The sequence below is a fragment of the Orycteropus afer genome, unplaced genomic scaffold (assembly GCF_000298275.1).
Source record: "Orycteropus afer afer isolate SDZICR_OR568_19922 unplaced genomic scaffold, OryAfe1.0 scaffold00134, whole genome shotgun sequence".
Classification (NCBI taxonomy): domain Eukaryota; kingdom Metazoa; phylum Chordata; class Mammalia; order Tubulidentata; family Orycteropodidae; genus Orycteropus; species Orycteropus afer.
The window spans coordinates 2737294-2762680 of NW_006921721.1; the positions used below are offsets into that span (position 1 = coordinate 2737294).

The 25387-nt window shown below is 42.0% G+C and overlaps 1 protein-coding gene across 1 annotated transcript in view; it reads right to left on the reverse strand.

Moving 5' to 3' along the window:
* The window catches only part of LOC103200695 (guanylate cyclase soluble subunit beta-2-like), a 119928-nt gene that overhangs the window by 24417 nt on the left and 70124 nt on the right, over positions 1 to 25387 (reverse strand). The window contains exons 7-13 of the mRNA XM_007945246.2: positions 25045 to 25148; positions 21949 to 22165; positions 17368 to 17688; positions 13371 to 13519; positions 11651 to 11797; positions 7495 to 7649; positions 3333 to 3484 (exon numbers count right to left, since the gene is read on the reverse strand). Of these exons, the coding sequence (XP_007943437.1) occupies positions 3333 to 3484; positions 7495 to 7649; positions 11651 to 11797; positions 13371 to 13519; positions 17368 to 17688; positions 21949 to 22165; positions 25045 to 25148 (1245 nt within the window). The remainder of the gene's footprint in view (positions 1 to 3332; positions 3485 to 7494; positions 7650 to 11650; positions 11798 to 13370; positions 13520 to 17367; positions 17689 to 21948; positions 22166 to 25044; positions 25149 to 25387) is intronic.

A 25387-nucleotide genomic window follows, 5' to 3' on the forward strand; every position in this document is an offset into this window, starting at 1 on the left:
AAAAAAAAAAAAAACATAACCAGTTGTTCTCAAGTCCATTCTGACTCACGGCAACCCCATGTGTTACGGAGGAGAAATGTGCTCCATAGGGGTTTTCAAGGCTGTGCCTTTCTGGAAACAGATTGTCAGACCTTTCCTCTGAGGCACCTCTGAGGGTTCAAATCACCAAACTTTTGGTTAGCAGTAGTGTGCTTAACCATTTATGCCACTTAGGGACTCCAAGGTATCTAATAGTGATTCTTTACCTTTCCTCCTCTGTCATTGCCTTTGAGAGGTGCAGATTGGGTGGGTGAGTAACAATGGCCCCAGAGAAAATTCCTTGTGCCTAAGGCATTTGACTGCTAGCCAGAAGGCTGGAGGTTCAAACCCACCAGCCACTCCTCAGAAGGAAGGCTGGGCAACCTACTTCCATAGAGATACCACCTCGGAAACCCAAGGAGGGGTCGCTATGAGTCGGATTCGATTCTACAGCACTCAGTTTGCTTTTAGTTTTGTTAAATTAATCTAGTTAAAGGCTGTTCCAGGTGATAGGTTCACCTTCTCATAGCACTTTAGAAGTACCAGGATGGGGGCTCCCTGAGAGTCCCTGGCCTTCCTGTGCCTACTGGAGTCCCCAGCCCTGTGCTCCAGGGGGGAGATGGGAGGGGCAGGTCTCTGAGAGGCAGGCACAATGAGACTAAAACTCCTAGCTCCTGAGAGCTGAGGCTCCCAGCAGGAAATCCATGGCCTGATGGGAAGAAGCAAGCGAGGGAGAGTTGTAAAAACAGGAAACAAGTCCCTCTCATGTACAGAAAAGGGACCCAGGGCCCTCCCTCTGTGGGGCCACATACAGGGTTGGAAAGTTTCACCAAACAGAGGCACCTGGTAAGGGATCAGGTTGGGGCTGGCATCAGCCCAAAGTAAGAGATACCTTTCCTCTATTATTAATGATGCTGGGGGCTACCAGCTCCCCACAGGTCATCTTGTCCTAATTTGCACAGAAGCACTGTTCAGGGTTTTGGGGAACCTATCCCTTCGCCTTGGTTGAGATCTTCTAATAGAGGTACTTTTATTTAATCTATACTGTTTTCATTTTTTTTTCCCCCAGCTCAGAACTGAAAGTGCATTAGATTCTACGGCCCCAGGCCATGTTCTAGAATAGTTTTTCTCAAACTGGAAAGTTTAGGGACTACCTGCAGGGTAAAAGGGAGAGAAAGTTGTGGGATTTAGGTTAGGCACATCTTCTGAGATGACTCTGCCCTGTCCTTGTGCCAGTGTCTCCAGCCCTGCCTTCCTCTCATTCTCAACCATATGGCCTAACACCCTCTGCTCTCTTTACTTTGTTCATTTCTGACAACAAAGAAAAGAAAAAAAAATTTTTTTGGTTACTCCTCTCTTCTGAGGAAACTAGCGACCCTGCAATGCTGTGTGGGATGTGTTGGAAGTAGGGGGATGATGCTAGTTGGTGGGCACCCAAAGAAATTCAGGGCCTAAAAACTCTAATTAGGTTGGCTCTTAGTTTTTATTTCCCAACATTATTTCTAGCTTTTTATTTGTATTTTTCTATCTCAGTGTCTCCATCAGTAAAATGTAGCCAAAAACAATCATAGCTCACTGGGATACTAGGAGAGATATCAAAATGAAAGCATTGTGGAAACAACTTTAAAAAGGTTCTTCAAACACCTATTTTGTGTGCTAGAGTGCCATTTTAAAAAATAGTAGCTATAATACATATGTCCCAAAGACACTTCCTACACATATGCCTGTGTAAGGAGGAACCTCTGGACCCGCAGAATTTCCTCTGTACACTCCTGGAGTGGCTACAGTTTAGCCCTGTCAGAACAAATGGATCTCCTCCAGTGTGCATCAGAAGTTCAAAATGCTTTGCCTCTTGCTACTGGGTTTCCCCTTCTGGTCAGCATTTCCCACTTGATCAGGAAGGTAGTTAAGGGGCCCTGAGCAAGTGGGTGGATGGGCCTTGTAGCTGATGGAGGCTCTGGGGCTGGAGTTCAGCTTCTTTTTTTGAGGACCAAGGTCCAGCTAAGCACTGGGTCATTTTACCCTAAGTTTCCACCTTCTGGTGATTCCTGGAGCAAAATGAATAGTGAATGTTGTCCTCTGGCCAAAAAAAATCGGTCACTGAAATTCTTGTAGTATGTAATTCTACTCTGACACACATGGGAGCACCACGAGTAGAAGCTGACAACAGGTCAACTCACTTTTGGAAGCCAGTAAATAATGAAGAACACGGAAGGTCCAGTGTGTGAGGAAAGCCCGTTCTGAAATCATTCCCCTGAGGCAGTAGAGTTGATGGAGAAAGCTTCTTTCTTGAACAGAGAAGAACCTCAAAAATGAGCCCATCTGGGACCATTTAGTCTGGTCCATCAGCCTAACTCAATATCTAAAAATCTGGAACATCATAATATACAATATAGAAATAAGAGTATTCAAGGCAAAATGGTCAAGCCAATTCTTAGTAGTTTTAAGCAAATGGAGAGTCTGTAGGTGATGCAAACATTTAGTGCACTCAGTAGCTAACTAAAAGGCTGGAGGCTTGAGTCACTTCAGAGGCACCTGGGAAACAAGGCCTGGCAATTTACTTTTGAAAAAATCATCCACTGAAAGTCCTGTGGAGAGCAGTTCTACTCTAACACTCATGAGGTTACCATGAATTGGAGTTGACTCAATGGCAACTGGTTGCTGTTTTTTAATCAAAGGAGATAACACTTGTGCTGACCCTGTAAACCCGTGAACCACACCAAACACATCAGATATTGTTAATAAAAAAAAAAAAAATCCAAATAACAATAAAAAGTGTACACAAACACAGACACACAGACACACACACACACACACACACATATCCACTCATACACTTACTCAGTGCCGTTGAGCTGGACCTGACTCATAGTGACCCCTCCTTGGGTTTCTGAGGCAGTATCACTATGGAAGTAGATTGCTCAGTCTTCCTTCTGAGGAGTGGCTGGTGGGTTTGAACCTCCAGCCTTCTGGTTAGCAGTCAAATGCCTTAGGTACTAGGCCACCAGAGCTCTTTATATATATATATATATAAAGTATGTGTGTGTGTGTGTGTGTGTGTATATACATATGTATACATATGAGCTCTGGTGGCCTAGTGCCTAAGGCATTTATTTGACTGCTAACCAGAAGGTTCAAATCCACCAGCCACTCCTCAGAAGGAAGGTTGGGCAATCTACTTCTGTAGTGATACCGCCTCGGAAACTCAAGGACAGGTCTCTACGAGTTGGGTCCGACTTGACAGCAGTGCATTGCGTTATACACACACACACACACATTCAACATTAATGATGTGGCTTCTCTTTTTTGCTTACCCTTGTGTCCCAAAGGGATTTTAGGTCTCCCCATGATCTCATCCTCTGTGGCCTTCAAGTTCTGGATCAGAAAGTATGTGGTCATTTTCCCTTTACCTTTCACTTCGATTTCGCCCCTTTCAGTTATTTCAAACTCTTGATTTTCCAGGGCTCTGCACATAGAAAAAATGCACTAGATATCAAACTTTGGACAACAAGGCAAAGGGTGATGAGAGAGGAGAATTCTGGAACGCAGGGCACACAATAGGGGAAGAGATAGGACTTCATCATCTAGGGCCTGCTTAGGGCAAAGAGGCACAGAGTAGAAGAGGGAGGCATGAACATCTCATACTGTGAATGAGATGCCAAAGGCAATGCAAGATACAGGAGACCCCATCCAACTGTGTACCCCAACCACCACTTTTCCTCCCTCCAACACATCATACATACCTCCTTATCTCTACACACTATGCCATCAAGTCCTGTGTGTGCACCTCACCACATGGCTCTGAAACAGAAAGTTCCTTGGATATCTCTACTCTTCTGTCCATCTTCCACCAAATACCCAATGTATCCTATGGTTGTCATCATTCTCATCCTAACTACCTAAACTTTCTCCACCATGATTTCTGGCTGGGAACTGAAGGAATTGAAGAATATAGGGAGAGTATTATGAAAAGCAACCAAGCTATGGAATAATTACAAATGCTTTTTTGGTTTATGTATTTATTCACCATACTGGCAGCTGAGTGATACTGGTGAAATATCACAGAACGTACCCACTAGCAATGTCTCAAATTCAGGGTTATCTGCTTCAGCTGGGCCTCAGGACTCCATCAAGCCTTCACTCTTCCTTCACCAGCTTTGGCACTCTCCTCAGCACCCTCCCCCTACCCACTCATCTGACACCTGCTCCTTCACTCTCAAGCTGCTGACTTTGCCTTCTGCTTCATGACCCCATTACCTACAACACTGCAATCACTATAGGTGCAATTCTACAACATCTTACTTCACTGACCACATTCACTCTTTCTCAGAGAATGAAGTGTCCTTCTCCTTGTTCAAAGGTGCTCATCCTTGCTCCTGACCCACCCCTCCTATGGGCCCTGCTCCATTAGCCACCACCTCCCTCTCTTATCTTCAGCTCCTTCTCCACTTGCATCTTCCCCTTAGCCTGCTAGTACATTCAGGTTTCTTCCATCTTAAACAGTAGAAAGCAACTTCTCCCTTGACTATCTCTTGTTTTAATTCCTTATGAACAAACTCTTTTCCTTCCCAGTGACTATCCCCACCATGCTACTACAACCACTTTTGGTAATGTCCCAAAACCAGAATATTTTTTCAGTCCTTGCTAGCATATCTGAGATTTTTGTTCAATTCCACCTCTATAAAACCATCCACAAGGGTGCTTCTCACCCTGAACTCTCCCAGTTCTTTTCTCTTTCTTCCTCTGCTCTTATATGGGCTCTTTTTCTACCCACCACACAGTGCTGATACTTCCCAAGATTCCATTCTCTTCCACTGTTCTTCCCGCTCTGAATACTTCCCCAGGTGATCTCACCAATGTTCATGGCTTTACTTATCACCCATATGTTGTTTGGAGTTCCTGGGTGGTACAAATGGCTAATGTACCTGGCTGCTAACCAAAAGGTTGTTGGTTTGAGCCCACCCAGAGGTGTCTTGGAAGAAAAAAAGAGTCCCAGATATTTACTTCAAAAATGTCAGTCACTTGAACCTCAGCCTACATGACCCTGAAACCAGAAGAACTAGATGGTGTCTGGCTACTACTGTCAGCCACTCAGAAAGGAATCAAAATTGGAGATCCTGTAAAGAGTGGGATAAAAAATGTGGAAAAAATTAAAAAAAAAACATAAAAAAGAGACCAGGTTTACTGGTTGGATAAAGACTGGTGAAACCCTGAGACTATGGCCCTGAGTCACCCTTCAGGCCTAGAGCTGAACTCACTCCCTAACTTTCAGGCAAACAATAGACAGGCATGCCCACAAGCTGAACAACCATGCTAGGGAGATGTACTCCTCAGAACAATCAACCAAGGGACAGCAGAAGGGCAGCATTTGCACAGGGTGAAAGTTAGGGAGGCAGGAATACAGAGGCAAGAAGGACACAGGGTAATCAAAGGGAGGAAACGAGAAGAGAGCCATTATATATACTGCAGGGATTATAATCAGTGTCACAAAACAAAATGTGTATGAACTGTTGAATGTAAAACAAATCTGCTTTGTAAAATTTCACCCAAATCACAATAAAAGTTTAAAAAAAAAGAAAAGAAAAGAAAAAAAAAAGACCTATGGAGCAGTTCTACTCTGTCACATGAAGTCTTTATGAGATGAAAACAACAATGACTATTAATAATGACCCAACAAAGAATCAAAAAATGTCAGACACTGAAAACTCAACGGAGCACAATTCTACTCCAACATGCATGAGCTCACCATGAGTCAGAGCCAACTTGTTGGTATCTGATCCTGGTTTTACATTGTTTATTCTTAGTCTATATCTCTAAAGTTCAATGATCCATCTAATGTTGTCTCTACCTAGATGCTTCAGAGCTTGCAATACAACTTGTCCAAAAGTGAACTCATTATCTGCCCCTATGAAGTGGCTATTCCTCTTATTTTTCCTGTCTCAGTTAGAGATACTACCATTCAGGCATCCAAACAGCCAGGATGGAGACCCGAGGATGTCTGAGGCCTCTCCCTCTTTCTCACCCTCATTTCTCGCAATTATCATGATTTGCTGATTTTCCTTTCCCCTATATTCCCACCTCCAATGTTCTAGATTAGAATAAACTCCTAACAGATCTTGTCTTTACAATTTGTTGCCCTTCTATCTGTCCTCCTCAGGGTCTTGGGAGTAATGGGTGTAAAATAGGACTCTAGCCCTGTCTTTGTGTCCAGCTTCACACTCCTGGGGGCTTTTCCTCACCTACAGTATGAAGCCTCACCCTTCAGTGTAGCACACACAGCTCTCTCACCACTTCCTGAGTCATATTTTCCACTCCAGCAAAGCTCAATTGTTTGTAGTTCTTGCCACATATTCTACACCCATCTGTGCTGCTTGTTTTTCACTCCCAATATCTCATTCTTGGCTAAATCCAACTTTGGATTCACTGTTCAAGATTCAGTGCAGGAATCTCCTTTTTCACAAAGCCTGTCATGGATGAGTTGGTCACACTTCCCCTGAGCTCTCATTTAAAAAAAAAAAAAATAGTTGCCATTGAGTCAACTCTGACACATGGCAACCCCACGAATGCCAGAGTAGGACTGTGCTCCACATACAGGGTATTCAATTGCCGATTTTTCATAAGGAGATCACCCAGACTTTTCCTGAGGCTCCTGTGGGTTGACTAGAACAACCAACCTTTCGATTAGCAGCCTAGTACCTTAACTGTTTGCAGTAACTCGTCCTTGGCTAAATCCTACTCTTATATCAGAGACCATCTAATACTCTAGCTTTTATGTTTAAATTAAGGTAAGATTTACAGAAAATTATGAGACTTTCATCTCATAAAGAGATGATAAATAGAGATCATAATAGAATCTACCTTCATAGAGTTGTTGCAATAAAAATTAAACAGTGCAAAAAATTTAGAACTGAATATAGCCTATAGTAAGTGTTCAAGCAAGAACTGTTTTATGCATAACTTTACCATTGTATTAATCACACTTTAAAAATAATTATCTATGAATATTCTTCTTCCACTAAACCAAGGGCCAGAAACTTTTTTTGAAAAGCCAGATAGTAAATATTTTAGCCTTCGAGGGCAATATGATTTCTTTTACAATTACTCAACACTGCCATTGTATTATGGAATCAGACATAGAAATCTGCAAACAGAAAAGTATGGCTGTGTGCCAATAAAACTTTATTTACAAACACAAGCAGCAGGCTGGATTTGGCCCATGGGTTATCATTTGCCAATTCCTGAACTAGCCCATATGCTCCTTGAAAGCAAAAATTATCTTAGAGGCTCATCAAGTATTTATTGATTGACACAATGTCTGCTGACAGTGTGGTAATGGAAGAAAAACACATGGGTTTCCTCCACTATCCTCTCCCTGTGGCTGCTTTTTATCCTGTTTGAGTGGGTACTCTGTAAGCTCTGGAGGGAGGAAGGGAGGAGAGAGAAAGACAAAGGGAAGCATGGATAAATGCATGGTACCTGTAGGTGGTGGGGCTTAGGTGCACTTTGTTGGGAAGTCCATGACTTTCCATCCTAGAAGCTGTGTTCACAGTATCACCAAACAAGCAGTACCGTGGCATTTTGTCCCCCACGACACCTGCTAAGACAGGTCCAGTATGGATCCCCACTCTGATCTGTACCGAGAGAACTTCACTGAAAACAGGCCATCTAATATTTTTGTCTTATGTTTAAATTGACATATGATTTACCTGAAATTAACACAGACCTTCAACAACAACAATATTTTTGTCTTATGTGTAAATTGACATATGATTTACCTGAAATTAACACAGACCTTCAACAACAACAATATTTTTGTCTTATGTGTAAATTGACATATGATTTACCTGAAATTAACACAGACCTTAAGTGTTTAGCTCCATGAGTTCTGAGGAGTTCATGTATCTCTGTAACCACCATCCAAAATAAAATATAGAACAATCCCATTAAGTCCCCAAATTGTGTATGCCTTTCCAGTTGAACTCCATCCCTACCTTGAAAGGTAACCATTTTCTTATTTCTTTCACCAAAGATTAATTTACCTGTTCTAGAGTGTCCCATAAAAAGAATTATATAGTATATACTGTTTTGTGTCCAGCTTCATTTGAGGTTCATCTGTATGGTTACATGTATCAAATAGTTCATTCTTTTATTGTTGAATAGTATGCTATTGTAAGAACACACCATGATCTCTTTAGCCATTCTCCTCTTCATGAACATTCAAGTTATCCCCAGTTCAGAGCTATTATAAATAAGGCTTCTATGAACATTCTTGTATAGATTTTTCTGTGGACATGTATTTTCATTTCTCTTAGATAAATACCTAGAAGTAGAGTTTCTGGGCCACAAGGGAGATATATATTTAATATTACCAAAAAATGAATTACTCCCCAATAATTTTCCAAAGATAGTATACCATTTTACATTCGTATCAGCAATATGACACAGTTGCTCTGCAGTCTCACCACTATTTGTTCTTCTGTTGTTGTTCTTATGTACCATCAAGTCGGACCCGACTCATAGCAACCCCTCCTTGCGTTTCCAAGTCAGTATCACTACGGAAGTAGATTGGCCCATCTTCCTTCCCAGAAGTGACTGGTGGGTTTGAACCACCAGCCTTCTGGTAAGCAGCCAAGTGCCTTAGGAACTACCCTACCAGAGCTCCCATTTGAGTTATCATTTCATACCCACTGTATGATCTTCTAGTGGGTATGAAATGATAACTCACTGTGGTTTTAATTTGCATTTCCCTGATGGTTAATGTGCACTTTCATGTGCTTAAAAACTAAACAAAACCCACTGCCATGGTGCTGACTCCAACTCATAGTGACCCTATACAACAGAGTAGAACTGCCCCATAGGGTTTGCAAGACTGTAATATTTACTGAAGCAGGCTGCCATATCTTTCTCCTGGGAGTGGCTCGTGGGTTTGAACTGTTGACCTTTTGAATAGCAGGTGAGCACTTTAACCACTGTGCTTCCAGGGCTCCTTTCTTGTGCTTACACTCTGGGTATGTTCTTATTTTTATCTTAGCATTGTTAACCTCTGTGGTTGTTTATTTTCATTCTTAGTAGTGTAGCATTATTTTCATCTTTGTAGTTATGCTCCTTTCCCCACCCTTTTTGATGGAGTCTTCTTCAGTGGGTGGATTTCAGTCTTGCTCTTATTACATGGAGTGATTTCATATATAAAAAATACAGAAATAGACACAAATATACCCAGCCCTGACTTATCGACATGGTTAAGCTCTGAAGACCAGATTGTTATGTGAAAATCAGCATTGTGTAAAAATGGAGGATGACCACATCAGATCACAAAATGGAAGATGACTACATTATTACATAACTGGCAAATCACATCATTACATAATTACCAAACTGTATCCTTACATAACTGCCAAACCATTGAGAATCATGGCCAAGTCTAGTTGACATATAACCTTAACCATCACAGCCAACGTTACTTTTGTCTCCCAACTTGGCATTCATTACTGCCAGATGTACATTGCTAATGCACAAAAATAGTAAAAGAGTAGATTTTTTACTCTGGATATCAGTCTTCACATGTTTCATTTCATTTCTGCCAACTTCCAATTTTCCTAGATTCATACTTCGTACATTCCATGTTCCAGTTATTAATGGATGTTAGCAGCCATTTCTTCCCATTTTGAGTTGTGCCACATCAGCAAATGGAGGTCCTGAAAGTTTTATTCCATCCACATCATTAAAGTTGACTTTACTTTGAGGAGACAGCTCTTCCCCAGTCATATTTTGAGTGTCATCCAACCTGAGGGGCTCATCTTCCAGCACTATGTCAGACAATGTTTCAGGGCTATTCATAAAATTTTCCAGTAATATATCAGACAGTGTTTCAGTTATTCATAAGGTTTTCACTTGCTAATTCTCTGAGAAGTGGGTGGCCTCTTTTTTCTTACAAGTCTTCAAAGATAGTCTGTAAGCTCCGCTGAAACCTGTCCACCATGAGTGACCCTGCTGGTATTTGAAACACTGGTGGCACAGCCTCCATCCTCACAGCAACATGCAAGCCCCCACAGAATGACAAACTGACAGACAAGTGGTTTCTATTTACATAACCATATATTTTCAATTCATTTTTTTCTTCTTGGCTTATATTAGAGTCTTTTAAGAGAACATTCATCTGACTTTCTCATTTCTATCACCTCATTACTTCCCATCCTAATTCCTCCTCCCTCCTCCCCACTGGCTGCTTTTCTGAAGTAGAGAGCCAGGTCTTTCATCCTAGTCCGTGTTTGTCTGGCAGTTCTGCTGAAACCAGTTCAGCATCTAGCATCACAAACCTCCACTGACAGGTACATTGTCATGCTTGAGATGCAATGGCCAGAATCGAACCTTGGGCTCCCACACAGAAGGCAAAGAGTCCACCTCTGAACCACCACTGTCTCATCCTGATTTTTTTTTTTTTTTTTTTTTAGTTAAGCTTTGTGGGCACTTTGTTCTTTCGATTACCTAAAGCCAGCTTTCACCTACAATACTGCAGTAGGCACTATAGCTAGGATTTGCACTATTTCTCAGCTTCTAAATCACTGTCATGAGGATGAGATGGCACATATTCAGAATCTCTTGGAAGGGAATTATAATTTGGAAAATCATATTCCATCTTATAATTGGTTTTATTTATATTTTGTCAGGTAATTATTTTGAATTTTTGACTGACATGAAGCACAGGAGGGGGTCTAGATATAAAAAGGCAAAGAGACACTGCTCTAAGCCATCTCAGGGTGGTTGGTTTCTGTTATGCAGGATCCCAGAAGAGGACACCTGCTTCTCATCTCCAAACTGTCCAAGTTTTACAGTGTGAACAAACTTCCATATTTAGAAGAGCAGCTTCCTGTGAGAAAGGCAACAGATGTCTGGGCTAATGGCCTGTGGGGGAAGGAAGGCTATTCTGAATATATTATGGCACCCCAATGTCTGGCTTGCTGGCTGCAGGCAGTTTCACACCTCGGCCTGAGTTCTGAACTTGTCAGACGGCAGGATGGATACCCAATTTCACTAAGCGGGAAAAGCTGGCTGTTCAGTACACTTGAGCCACTTGTTGAAATGCTTGAACAACAACAACAGAAAAACCCAACAGGGATTATATAAATAATGTGGCTTCCAAGGAGATTTGAGCCCTACAAGGTAAAAGAGGAGAGAGACTTTGCACTGTCCTGAGTGATGGACAAAGGAAGCTTGCAGGAAGTCACATGAATTTCAGGACCTCTACAAGACTCTTCTGAAGTTTGAGAGACATTCGGAAAGTATATCCTTACTAATATCTTTGTTCAACCAGCTGCTGTCAGGTTGATTCTGACTCATGATGACCCCATGTGTGTCAGAACAGAGATGTGCTCCATAGCGTTTTCAGTGGGTGATTTTTTTGGAAGTAGATTGTCAGGCCTTTCTTCCATGGTACCTCTGGATGGACTTGAACCTCTAACCCTTTGTGCAATATCTCTGTTACTTGGGAACATATGCAAGACAAAAGAAGAGTTGGGACAAACTGCCCATTTGAATTACTTAACATTAAACCATCTGAGCAGACTAATAAATGGAATTCTCCTTTTTTATGTGAGATGTTTGATATTAAGCAAAGTACTCAGTTGCTCTCTACCTGGATAGGTTCTCCAGTCACAGGATTCATCACCTCTCTTGCAGAAATTCTCATCCCCAATGCAAAATTAGCCACTCTTTGAGCATGGCTTCCAATAGGCACTGGTACACCCCCTACCACCATATAAGCATCTCCTATTGTTTCCACCTGTAAGGAAAAATGGGTAGTCAGAGAGTTTCCTTAATGCACTAAACATATATCTAAATATTTTTGTCATTTCCCATATGGACAAAAAGACCATATTAATATTTGTGAGTCTTTGCTAGGTATGAGGAGTGTGAGGGAGGAGGTGAGAAGGAAAATAACTCTGGAAATAACCATGAACGAGCCAAATGGCCCTTCCTTCAGCTTTTGTTAGAAACAAATCCCAGAGAAGATGATACTCCTAGGGTAGCCATATGATGTTACAGATGAAATAATACATTATTTAGATTAAACTTTCTGCTTAACTGAAGGAGTGGGAGAACTATTTTCTGGGGAAAATAGTGTTTTCCACTCAAAGGCTCCAGAGCAATGTCTTAGCAATAGATACAGTTAAAGGATTCCCAAAATCTAAAATTCCTAAAATATCTCCAATTCCCTTTTAACCTTTCAGCCTCACCTTACTCCCATCCACACCTGTGATGGTAAATTTCATGTATCAGCTGGGCTAAGCTCTGGTGCCCTGTTGTTTGGTCAAACACTAGTCTAGGTGTTGCTATGAGGGTAATTTGTAGATATGATTAACATTTACAATCAGTTGACTCTAAGTAAAGGTTATTACCCTTGATGATGTGGGTGGGTTTCATCCAATCAGTTGGAGAGCAAAAACTGACATTTCTTGGAGAGAAGGAATTCTGCCTCAAGACTGGAGCATAGAAATCCTGCCAGAGTTTCCAGCCTGATGCCTGGCCTACAGATTTTTGGATTTGCCAGCCTCTCTCTGCAACTGCATGAACCAATTCCTCAGAATAAATCTGTGTGTGTGTGTATGTGTTATGTTGTTGTTGTTATGTGCTGTCGAGTTGGACCCGACTCATAGAGACCCCTCCTTGGGTTTCTGAGATGGTATCACTCCGGAAGTAGATTGCCCAACCTTCCTTCTGAGGAGTGGCTGGTGGTTTGAACTGCCAGCCTTCTGGTTAGCAGTCAAGTGCCTTAGGCACTACGCTACTAGAGCTCCAATGTGTGTGCGTGTATATATATATATATATATATGTCCCCGTGTGTGTGTGTGTATGTGTGTGTATATATATATATATATACACTCCATTGCCATAGAGTCAATTCGGACCCACGGTGACCCCATGAATGTCAGAGTAGAACCGTGCCCCATAGGATTGTCTTGTCAGTGGCCAAATTTTTGTAAGTAGATCACCAAGGCTTTCTTCTGAGGAGCCTCTGGGTGAATTTAAATCACAACCTTTCAGTTAGAAGCCAAATACATAGTCTGTACAACCCAAGGACTCTGTTCTCTCTCTCTTTCTCATAGGATAGATAGATGATAGATACATAGATACATAGATAGACACATAGATAAATAGATACATAGATAGACACATAGATACATATTTAGATAGACGGACAGACAGGGTATATGGGTTTTGTTTATCTGGAGAACCCTGACAAATACACTCGGCAAATCCCAGACCAGTGAAGACAGAGGCAAAGGAAGACTTCTATTTAAGTGCCTGTCATAGCTGAGCACACTGAAGTTCACCACACCATACACAACACTTACTTTGTAGACACCGTGGACGCTGGTTAACCTGTCAAACTTGGAGTACATGGAGTTCAGCATATTCACTATGTGAATAGGTTCACAGGCAGCACAGATATTAGTGAAGGTCACCACATCACTGAAAAGAATTGTGCAGGTTTTAAATTCTCCTGAAACAGAAACTAAGTATCAGCAACAGGCAAAGAATCAGAAAAATAATTCCATGAATTCTGGATTCAGCTGCCCTTTGGAAACAAAACTTTCCTGGTCATCATGGAAAAGGAGCTCAATGCTATTCACCATTCATTCAACAGACATCTACCAAGTCCAATCATCCTGCTAGGAGAAGCACATACAAGGATAGACAGAGGCCCTGAAGGAGTTGGAGAATTAGTTTAGCAAAGGAAATAGAAGAGTAAGCAAATAATCACAGTACGACATGACATAAGTGGATTGGAGCAGGCACTGGCTCAGAGGCAACTCAGCAGAAGGGCCAAGGCAGAAACTGAACTGTAGGAGATGGAGGGTCAGGGCTTGTAGAGACTGGTCACCATGGTGTGCTGGAGGTCCCCTATATTTGCATGGCTGGGAGGCTACCATATCCTCAAATTTAACATGTCCTCCTAACTTTCCCCCTGCTTACACTTTTGTAGTTCTTGTCAGCTACTACAGAGTTGGCCTCCAACTTATGGGCACCCCATGCAAAATGAAATGAAACACTGCCAGTCCTGCACCTTCCCCATGACTGGTTAGGGATCAGGTCATGGCGATCCATAGGATTTTCACTGATTAATTTTTCAGAAATAGATTGGCAGGTCTTTCTTCCCAGTCCATTTTAATCTGGAAAGTCCCCTGAAATCTGTTCAGCATCACAACAACACACAAGCCTCTGTTGACAGACAGGTGGTAGTTACACACAGGGTTCATTGGCTGGGAATTGAACCCAGGATTCCAGCATGGAAGGAGGGGATTCTACCATCGAACCACCATTGCCTCATCATTTCTACGTAGCAGCCAGATACTCTGTAAGTCATATCCCAGGTACCCCCACACACTCCTCTATCTGAAACCCTTCACAACTTCCATCATGCTTAAAATACAAAATCCTTATCATGGCCTACAAGGCCTATGAAATGTGGTCCTACTGTCCTTGACCCTGTCCTGACACTCTCCCTCTCACTCACTCTCCTCCAGCCACACTGGCCTCCTTGGTGTTCTCCATCGGCATCTGAAAAGTACAGTTCTAATCTCACTTTATCATCCTCTCCTCAAGTTTGCTCTTCTTTCTGGTTCCATGCTGGAACCTTCAGAGTCATCACTGATTCCATCCTCTTTCCTTCCTGGTCTTATCAGTGATGACTCCTGCTGATTCCTACTCAGGCTGCTCTAGTGCTGGACTCCTGAATGTGTAATGGGTACTCTGCCTCATTCTAATGAGTTCTCTACACTGTAGTCAAAATCATATTTGGAAAACTAATCATGTCATTTCCATTCATGTCACTTCCATTCATATTATGTGCCTCCTGCCTTAAGGCCTTTGTGACTGCTGTTTCCTCTCCCCAACATGCTCTTTTCTCAGATGTCCACATGGCTCTGCCTGTTATTTTTCAAGTATAACCACCTTGGTGAAAACTGTGCTGATCACCCTATGGAAAATAATAGCCTCTACAGTCTCTATCTTCTTAGACTGAGTTTCCCAACAACACCACTACATAAGACTTATGTGGCATATTAAAAAAAAAAAAAAATCTAATTATTGATTTAGTTATTGTTGATCTCTCCCATTGGAATGGAAGGAAGCTCCATGAATCCCAAGACCTTCTCTATTTTGATCTCTACTGTATTCCCAGCATATAGAGCAGTGTCTGGCACATAGTAGATGCTCCATAAACACTTGTGGAATAAATGAATGGATGAGTCCTGGAGTACAGCTCAAAGTTATTATTTATATCCCTGGTAATGATCTCTCTTGTAACTTTCTCTTCCTTTTGGCTTTTGGCTTACCATTCTCCTTTAATATTCCTCCTACCTTTCTGATTTCCTTGTTTTATATCTTGCACTGGGTTTTCTTCCTTCTTAAAAAGAGATATTCCCTAATCCTCTTCTCTTTTCATGTCACATCATCCTTAATGATCTTATCCATTATTCATAGAATCTATCATTAAACCATCTTCCACATAGCAATAATACCCAGATCCATCCTAGAACTTTCCTGAGCCCCTCCCATGATCCCTAACTACCTGTTGGTCATGCTATGTAGGTATTATAGATTGAATTGTGTTCCCCAAAACATACCTGTGGATGTCATCCTATTTGGAAATAGTGTTTTCTTTGTTAATTAGATCACACCCAAATAGGGTGAGTTCTAAACCTAATCACTTCTGCATTATAAAAGTGCAGAGTAGACACACATAGGGGAAGACAGGCACCATGTGAGGATCATCTACAAGCCAAGGAACAAAGGAATGTATGAGACTACCTACCCATGAGGAAGGAATTGACACAGCCAAGGCCCTAATTTGGAATTTTAATCTCCAGAATTGTGAAAAAAATAAATTTCTGTTCTTTAAATCCACTCACTTGTGGTATTTTTGTTACAGTAGCACTAGACAACTAAGACAATAGGGTATCCTGCAGGCATCTCAAATATAATAGTTATGACTGGACCTTACCATCCTCTGTCAAGCCCACTCTTCTTTCTGCTTTCACCCTGGGACCTTCAGAGTCATCTCTGACTCCTCCCTCCTGCCTTCCCCATCTTATTAGTTATGACTCTTGCTGACTCATACTCAGGCTGCCTTAGTGCAGGACTCTACCCTCACTCAACTGGGCTTTCTATCTGCCTCATTCTAATGTGTTCCCTACATTGTAGCCAGGATTATATTTATAGAGCCAATCTTGTCACTTCCATTGCAAGGGAAAAAAGTCTTCAATGAATTCCCACTGTCTACATAATAAAAGGCAATTTCCTTCTCCATGCTACTTGAGATTCCTCCATATATCCCCTGACCTTCTGCCTATCTACCCAGCTCATCAGACACAACTTTTCCATGCATCCCTGTGTTCTAGGGCAATGAACTGTGATAGTTATTTTTATAATGCCTTGCCTTTGCTCTTGCTATTCCCTCCATCTAGAATGTCTTTCCATTCTTCACTTGCTGAAATTCAGCATCAAGACCCACTTAAGTGCTACACTCTTCACACAGGCCTTCACTGTGTAAGACTACTGCCAAACACACCCTGGTGAGTTCAGAGTGCACATGCCATCTCTCCCTCCAGAAGCAGTTTGCTCTCCCAGAATGGACCTCACGGCCACCCTGTCATTTAGCTAATATGTGAGTATATCATCTCCAGTCATAGCTAAGGGCCCTTTTCATGGTTACTGAGCAGTGAGACCAGCCTTAAATCCTTAGTTGTTGGTGTTCCATCAAGTTGATTCTGACTCATAGTGACAATATGGGACAAAGCAGAACTGCCCCATAGGGTTTCCAAACCTGTAATCTGCAACAATGGGCCCAAACATAGCAATGATTGTGAGGATGGTGCAGGACTGGGCAGTGTTTTGTTCTGTTATACATGGAATCACTATGAGTCCAAACTAACTATATAGCCTAACAACAAAAATAACAATCTGTACAGGGGTGAATTGCCATGTCTTTTCTCCCACAGACCAGCTGGTGGGTTCAAACTGCCAAGCTTTTGGTTAGCAGCAGAGTTCTGAACTATTGCACAACGAGGGCTCCTTTAAATCCTTAAAGAACCTAATACATGTGCATTCAGTTGATGGATATTTTAATTTTATCCATATATAACTACTGTATTATTTTTATATTCTCAGTTTAGAGAGAGGAAAACTGAAGCTAAATAGGTCAGGCAGTTAGCCCAAGGTCATATAACTAACAAGTAACAAAGTCAGAATTCAAACTCAGATCTCCCTGGCTTCAAAGCCTGTGTCCCTAACCACTAAAGACCACTGCCTCCTGCTCAGAGGACCCAGGGAAGGAAATGGCTGTCATACCTGCAGCGACCTTTTTGCCCTCCTTTAGCTGGTTGGCCACGTGTTCAGGCAGCATGGCATAAAGCAAGGTCTCTGTTTTCTTCTTCTCTATGGCCAGGTGCTTGGAGAGGACCCGTAGCTCTTCCTTCTTCCTCTCCAGCTGATTGGACAGCTCAATCTCAGCCAGCCTCTGCTGGTTCAGGAGGATGAGATCCCTAGTGGTGTCATGGGGCGCGATGTCAGAAAGGTGCATCTTGCGCTCCTCCAGCTCCTGCAGGCTGCGAAGCTTCGGTGAGCACATGTATATCATGCACCGCATGGACTCCATCCAAATCATCTGGCCTTTCCATCACAGAGGGAAAGGCAAAAGAGAGTATATCACCAAAAGGTAACTTCACCAGGCAACTTTACACAAGTGTTAGTGAGTTAAGATCCCTGAGTGGTTTTCTCTCAGCTACTAAACATTAGGTTAGTAGTTCAAACCTATCCATCTGTGCCATGGAAGGAAGGCCTGGCACTTGCTTCTGGAAAATGAGCCATTGAAAATCCTCTGGAGCACCATTCTACTCTGACACACATGGGGTGTCCATGGGTCATAATCAACTCAATGTCAATAGGTTTGGCTTGGTTTTGGTTAGATTTTAACCACTTTTTTTTTTTAAATCATGTAAAAATTATCTAAAACATATACAATTGTGGTAGTTAAGTTTATGGTGGCTGGACAGCTGAGTGTAGTTATTCCTTATGGTGAGATTGGTAATTAACTCCATGGTGGAATCTATTGGAGCATCTGAGTAGCTGCTTTGGGTATGTGGTCTGCTTCCCGTATATAAGAAACAGCTTTGGAAATGGTGTCTAGCTTATGGCACCCAAGCTTGAACCCTGCATGTAGCCGTGTCGTTGTTCAGCAGCCTGCCATGCTCTGCTGACCTTGGGACTTTCAATGGAATTGAATTTATGGCCTGCCATGTGGTTTGGTAACATTGGCACTGTGCCTTTTTACTTGTCAACCTTGGGCTTGTCAGCCTCAGCACCCAGCAGCTGAGTGAAGAAAAGCTTCTAGCTCCAATGGGCTGGGAGCAGGAGGCAGAGCTGAAACCCAAGGTCGAGAGGCTTTCACTCAGCCCCTAGAGGCTAGCACTTTGAACTCGGACTTCTAGCCTCCTGAACTGTAAGAGAATAAACTCCTGTCTGTTCAAGCACCCCATTTGTGGTATATTCTTGTCAGAGCGGCAGTAGGTAACCAGAACAACACCTTTCTTGCATTCTTAAACACAGTACACATGCCTAACACTTTTATCAGTGACTCAACATCAATATACTCAATATCTGTCACTGTATTGTTATGTATAATAAAACCCTGGGAAATATTTAGGACGTGCTTTTGTTTGCTTTTATAAATTTTGTATTTGTTTAATTTTTCTATCTCTTCCCATAACCACAGAAACCAAACCCACTGCCGTTAAGTCAATTCTGGCTCATAGCTACCCCCATTAGGTTCCCAAGGCTGTAAATCTTTATGGAAGCAGCCTGCCTGATCTTTCTTCTTTGGAAGGGTTACTGGGTTTGAACCACTGACCTTTTGGTTAACAGCCAAATGCCTTACCCACTACACCACCAGAGCTCCTTAATTGACAGGCTGTTAGTGATCTCTTGATGTGTCAGGACACCAGCCGTTAGATGTGCTAGTGTTCTTTATCCATCTTCCAAATCTATTCTAATGGTCAGTAATGGGCTTGAGAACCAGGTGAACACATTTGTCTTTATTCAAAAACATTTGTTTTAAATAAAAATAAACAGACTTTCAATGCAGACTTGAAGAACTCTCCCTCAAATAAAGAGCATGATCCTTAGCATGTATTTTGTTTCAAAAGGCTTCTGAGTGGCTGGTACCCCAAGGGTTGCCAGTTCAAACTTATCCAGTGGCTCATCAGAAGAAAGGCTGTGAACTCTATACTGTTGTCCCTTTTTGAAGTGAATTTTAGTGTCATTTCCTTTTTCTATAATGGCTTCCATCAAGATTATAGCCAAGAAAAGTCCTACAGAGCAGTTCTAGTCTGTAACACATGGGGTTGCTATGAATTGGAATTAATTCAACAGGCAAGGAGTTTGGCTTTTTGTTGGTGGTTGTGTTGCTCAATTGAGATAAGCAGTCTCTAGATAGCTGACAAGGAGCTCTGGTAGCATAGTGCCTAAGGCACTTGACTGCTAACCAGAAGGCTGGCGGTTCAAACCCACCAGCCACTCCTTGGAAGGAAGGTTGGGCAATCCTACTTCCGTAGTGATACTGCCTCAGAAACCCAAGGAGGGGTCGCTATGAGTCGGGGCGACTCAATGGCAAATAACAACAACAACAACAGATAGCTGACAAGTGATCTCAGCCAAAAGCTAAACCATTTACAGATTGTTCTTGAGAAATAACTAACAATTGAGATGTCATAAAAGTAATGATTTTAGATCTTTGGAGAATGAAGGAAGTGTAGGAAAGCAAGAGGAGTGAGAGAGAAATGTGCTGATCACATCGCCAGCTGTGTTATCTCCCTAAGGAGGCAGCATAGCAAAGCAGTCGAAAACAATGTGCCACAGCAAGCTAAACCAAAAACCAAAGCCAGCTGCTGTCAAGTGGACTCTGACTCATGGTGCCTTGTGTGTGTCAAAGTAGAGCTGTGCTCCATGGGGTTTTCAATGACTTGCTTTTTTGGAAGTAGATCTCCAGATCTTTCTTCCAAGGCACCTGTGCGTGGATTTGAGCTTCTAATCTTTTGGTTAGCAGCCGAGCACTTAACTATTTGTGCCACCTGGGGACTCCCTACACACCTCCAGAGTGGTCATTCAAATCCAGTCATGGAGGATGCTTAAAAATGCCTCCAGCTGCATGAGAGAGTTCAAGTTGCTTTTATTGCAGTTTTATCTCTCATTATCACTCCCCGTAAGCAGCATCATGATAAATGGAGAAAAGACTGAAGATGTCAAATATTTCATATTACTTAGTTCTACAATCAACACCAATGGAAGCTACAGTCAAGAAATCAGAAGACATATTACAAAACAAAATGCAATGCACTGCCATCAAGTCAGATCCAATTCATAGTGACCCCTCCTTGGGTTTCCGAGGCAGTATCCCTACAGAAGTAGATTGCCCAACCTTCCTTCTGAGGAGTGGTTGGTGGTTCAAACCCACCAACCTCCTGGTTAGCAGTCAAATGCTTTAGGCACTATGCTACCAGAACTCCTGAAGAAACCTGCTGCAACAGACCTCTTTAAAGTGCTAAAGAGCAAAGATGTCTCTTTGAGGACTAAGGTGTGCTTAACCCAAGGTGTTTTCAATCACCTCATATGCATGTGAAAGCTGGATAATGAATAAGGTAGACCAAAGAAGAGTTGATGCTTTTGAGTTGTGGAGTTGGTGAAGAATGCTGAAAGTACCATGGACTGCCAGAAGAACTAACAAATCTGTCCTGGAAGAAGTGCAGCCAGAATGTTCCTTAGAAGTGAGAATGGCCAGACTTTTGCCTCACCTAATCCCTAATCAGAAGGGACCATTTCCTGGAGAAGGATATCATGCTTGGTAAAATGGAGGGGAGCTGTGGTGGTGTAGTGCCTAAGGCATTTAACTGCTAATCAGAAGGCTGGCAGTTCAAACCCACCAGCCACTCCTTGGAAGGAAGATTGGGCAAGCTATTTCCATAGTGATACTGCCTCAGAAACCCAAGGAGGGGTCACTATGAGTTGCACCTGACTCAATGGCAATGAGTTTGGTTTGGTTTTTGGTTTAAAGTGGAGGGTAAGTAAAAAAAAGAGGAAGGCTCTCAATGAGATGGATTGACACAGCGACTGCAACGATGGGCTCAGGTACAGCTGGGATTGTGAGGCTGGTGCAGGACTGGGGAGTGTTTCGTTCTGTTGTACACAGGGTTGCTATGAGTCAGAGCTGACTCAACAGCACCTAACAACAACAGCAGCATCACTCTCAGAACATGTCATTTCCCTCTCAGATGTGTTTCCCACAGCTTTGCCTATGTGGTTGCCTAGAACATCTAAACATCAGTCTAATGGAAAGACAGCTCAAAACAGGTGTCCTATTAAAGGAGCTCTGGTGACAAGTGGGTAAGACATCTGGCTGCTAACCAGAAGGTCAGAGGTTCAAACCACCCCAGATGCTCTGCAGGAGGAACATGAGGAGATCTACTTTTGTAGAGGTTTACAGCCTTCGAAACCCAATGGAGGTCACTATGAGTCAGAATTGACTCACTGGCAGTGGGTTTATTAATAGCAGTCAGATATGCCATATATGCTGCTAAATAAAGGACAGATGTTAAATTAATACCCTTAGTAACACATGCATTCTGGAAATTTTTGAAACAGAGACCAGAATTATATAATTTAGCACATTTATACATAAACCAGAAATGGCTGAGGAAGTAATATTGTTTGCAGATTAGGCCAAATGGAAATATTGGGCCCAAAGTGAGTGCTCTCCATATAGTCCCTTCTCTGCATTAGATGTAACCTTTTCTGAGGAAATTAGAAAACTCTATCTCTCTCCTTTCTGACCGATCGCCCAAACAGGCAGAAAATAACAGGAAAGCAGGGATTAACTACCTCGGAGTTTGAGTGTGGGCTTGGTTTTCCATGCTTCAGGCATCATTTCTCTTCGTGTTTTCAGGACAAACTGACTGTTGATAAATTTGCAGATGCTAAAAATGCTGAAGGTAACTTGGGGATGAATGATGGAGAAGTACTCATCTAATCGAATCTTCTGGATTTGGAGTCCTGGGACATACTTCTGAATGTTCACTCCAGCTTGCTTGACCCTCAGCTGTACATAAAAGACATGTAACATGGGATTAGAAAGCAACCTACGCCACAAACTTTCCCTTAGAAATGGCATTCTGAACATGTTTTGCCACTCACTGGGGAGGAGGGGGGCCAGTAATGGGATGAACACCTTGGAAATAACAAATATTTTTAAAAATCAAATCTGCCACTAATCTTGAAAGAGAAAAGAATAGTATGGGAGTACCCAGAAGCCTACTCCTGACTAACAAGAAATAAGGTCAAAGCTCTCGATTGGGCTAATAGTTCTTCCTTGGCTCTGTGAGACTTAACTCTCTCTTCTTTTAGAATGAACTAATAAAAAGACTAGCAATTCTGGAACATTGGACTGGCCTCCAAGTGTGAGTGAAGGAGTCCATTTTTGAGGTAGGGAGGCTCTTTTCACTGATACCTCTAGGAAATGAGTTTCCTTAACACAGAATGCCCAGTCCCAGCTCAGGCTAGAACACTTGACTTTGCTCACTATGGGGTCTCCTACTGTGCTATAGAATCAACCTAACCTTTTGGAATAAATATCACTAAATTTTTGGTCATTCTATGCCTACACCTTAAACAGAAAGGAACTTTTAAATATGTATCAAAATTGGAAATATTAATAGTTTCAATAATAAGTCTACCAGTGGGGTTGGGGAAAAGTTGAGGCATAGTGCTTTATAATTCCTTATTTGTTTCATGTAGGGGACATTTGTTTCTCTCAGTTAAATTATAAATTCTTGTGGGCAGAGACTACCCTCAAATGAGTAAATTTCACACACTTGTACCCAGCAGTAACTGGTAGGTAATGATTTAATATGTCTAAAACCAAAACTAAACTCACTACTGTCGAGTCGGATCTGACTCATAGCGACCCCTCCTTCAGTTTCTGAGGTGGTATCACTACAGAAGTAGATTGCCCAACCTTCCTTCTGAGGAGCAGCTAGTGGGTTTGAACCACCAGCCTTCTGGTTAGCAGTCAAATGCCTTAGGCAATATCACAGGAGCTGTAGGCATTTTAATGGAGGTTTTTTACTTTCTTTTGCCTAATTGACCTTTTTTTTAATTTCTATTTTTAAATTGTTTTTGTGTGTCTATCCTCTAGTTGATGGTCTATCCTCTCTTCCCCTTCTACTACTGGTAGCCATTAAAGAATATTTCTTTCTATATGAAACTCTTCACTTGACTTTTTACAATAGTGGTGTAATACAATGTTTGTTCTTTTGTATTTGACTAATTTCTCTCAGCATAATGGCCTCTAGTTCCATCCATGATATGAGATGTTTCACAGATTCACTGTCATTCTTTAACATTCTTTAACATCCATTGTGTATACGTTCCATACTTTGTTTAACCCCTAATTGACCTTTAAATGATTTAAAATCAATTCAGTTGGCATGTATTTCATCCAAGGAAATTGATGAAGATCAAACTTAAATGTTGTTGTTGTTATGTGCCATCGAGTCGGCCCCAACTCGTAGTGACCCATCCTTGGGTTGCTGAGGCAATATCACTACGGAAGTAGATTGCCCAACCTTCCTTCCGAGGATAAATAGGCATCCTCATAACTCCCAGAATAGTGGCATAAAGTAGGCATATACCTCTTCCCCACATTAAACATGCAGAAATGAAGTGAGGTGGAATTGAGACATTCCACAGTGGCCACAAGGATGGTAAGTGGTCAAATTTAGAATTCCACCCTACCATTGCGACCCAAATGTGTTGTCATTTCTTCATGAACTGAATTTTAGTGTCATTTCCATTTTCTCTAAAAGCAAACCTTCTGAGGTACTCACTGATTTGAATCCCTTGGTGTTTGTCCCTTAAATACTTACAGAGAAGAAACCTGTTGCCATTAAGTCAATTCCAACTCATGGTGACCCCCTATATGTGTCAGAGCAGAATTGTGCTCCACAGGGTTTGCAATGCTGATTTTTCAGCAGCAGGCCACACCGTTTGATAAACAGAGAAAATACTAACATTGTCAAGGATTTCATTTTAGTTGAATCCATAATCCACCCTCATGGAAGCAGCAGTCAAGAAGTCAAATGACGTATTGACGTATTGTGCTGGGCAAATCTGCTGCAAAAGACCTCTTTATGTTTACAGTGTTAAAAAGCAAAGATGTCACTTTGAAGACTAAGGTGAGCCTGACCCAAGCCATGCTATTTTCAATTGCCTTACATGCATGCAAAAGTTGTACAATGAATAAGAAAGACCATAGAAGAATTGATGTCTTTGAATTTTGGTGCTGGTGAAGAACATTGAATATACCATGGCATGCCAGAGTAACAAACACATCTTTCTTGAAAGAAGTACAGCCAGGATGCTTCCTAGAAGTGAGGATGGTGAGTCTAAGTCCAAAGTTCCTGGAGAAGGACATCATGCTTGGTAAAGTAAAGGGTTAGCGAAAAAGAGGAAGACCATCAACGAGATAGACTGACATAGTGTCTATCAATGGGCTCAAGTATAGCAACAATTCTGAGGATGGTGCAGGACTGGCAGTGTTTAGTTCTGTTGTTCACAGGGTCGCTATGAATTGGAGTTGTTCACAGGGTCGCTATGAATTGGAACTGACTCAGTGGCACCTAAACAGGTCACAAGGCCTTTCTTCTGAGCATCTCAAGGTATACTCGAACCACCAACCTTTCAGTTAGCAGCCCCACTCACTAACTATTTGCATCACCAAGGGACTCCACTTATTAAGAAGATCCTCCATTCTGATTTCTGGAGGATGGTACAAAGAAAAGGACATTAGCAGTGCTGCCAGGTTAAAGTCTAGCTAGTCTCCCAAGCCCTGGGAACTTTAAGAGACTGGAACTTCGTCACTAGCCACAAAAGACTACAAAACATTCTCCCTTCACCAAACTATCCTAACTCTAAGCTCACCGATTCATCAAATACAATGTGGAAGGGAAAGGCATTGCAGAACGTTTTCACTTCAATCCAGAGTCTTTCAGGATAAACTGTCTCAAAGGTGTTCATGAGATGTCCTGGAACAAAAGAATATTCTGATGAGAGGCAATTCCACCTCCATCCTTGCGCAAAATAAAGCAAAACTCGGGATATTATCTGGTGTTTCACAGGCAAAATGTAATCCACTCCCTTTAGCACAGGCTCCCTCTATGTCTCCAGATGGCCACGGTAATTCTTCTTCCAAATTAAAACAAACAGAAAACTTGCTACCAGGTTGAGAAACCCTCCTGCCCCCTGCCAAGTTTCTGCCCGGTGC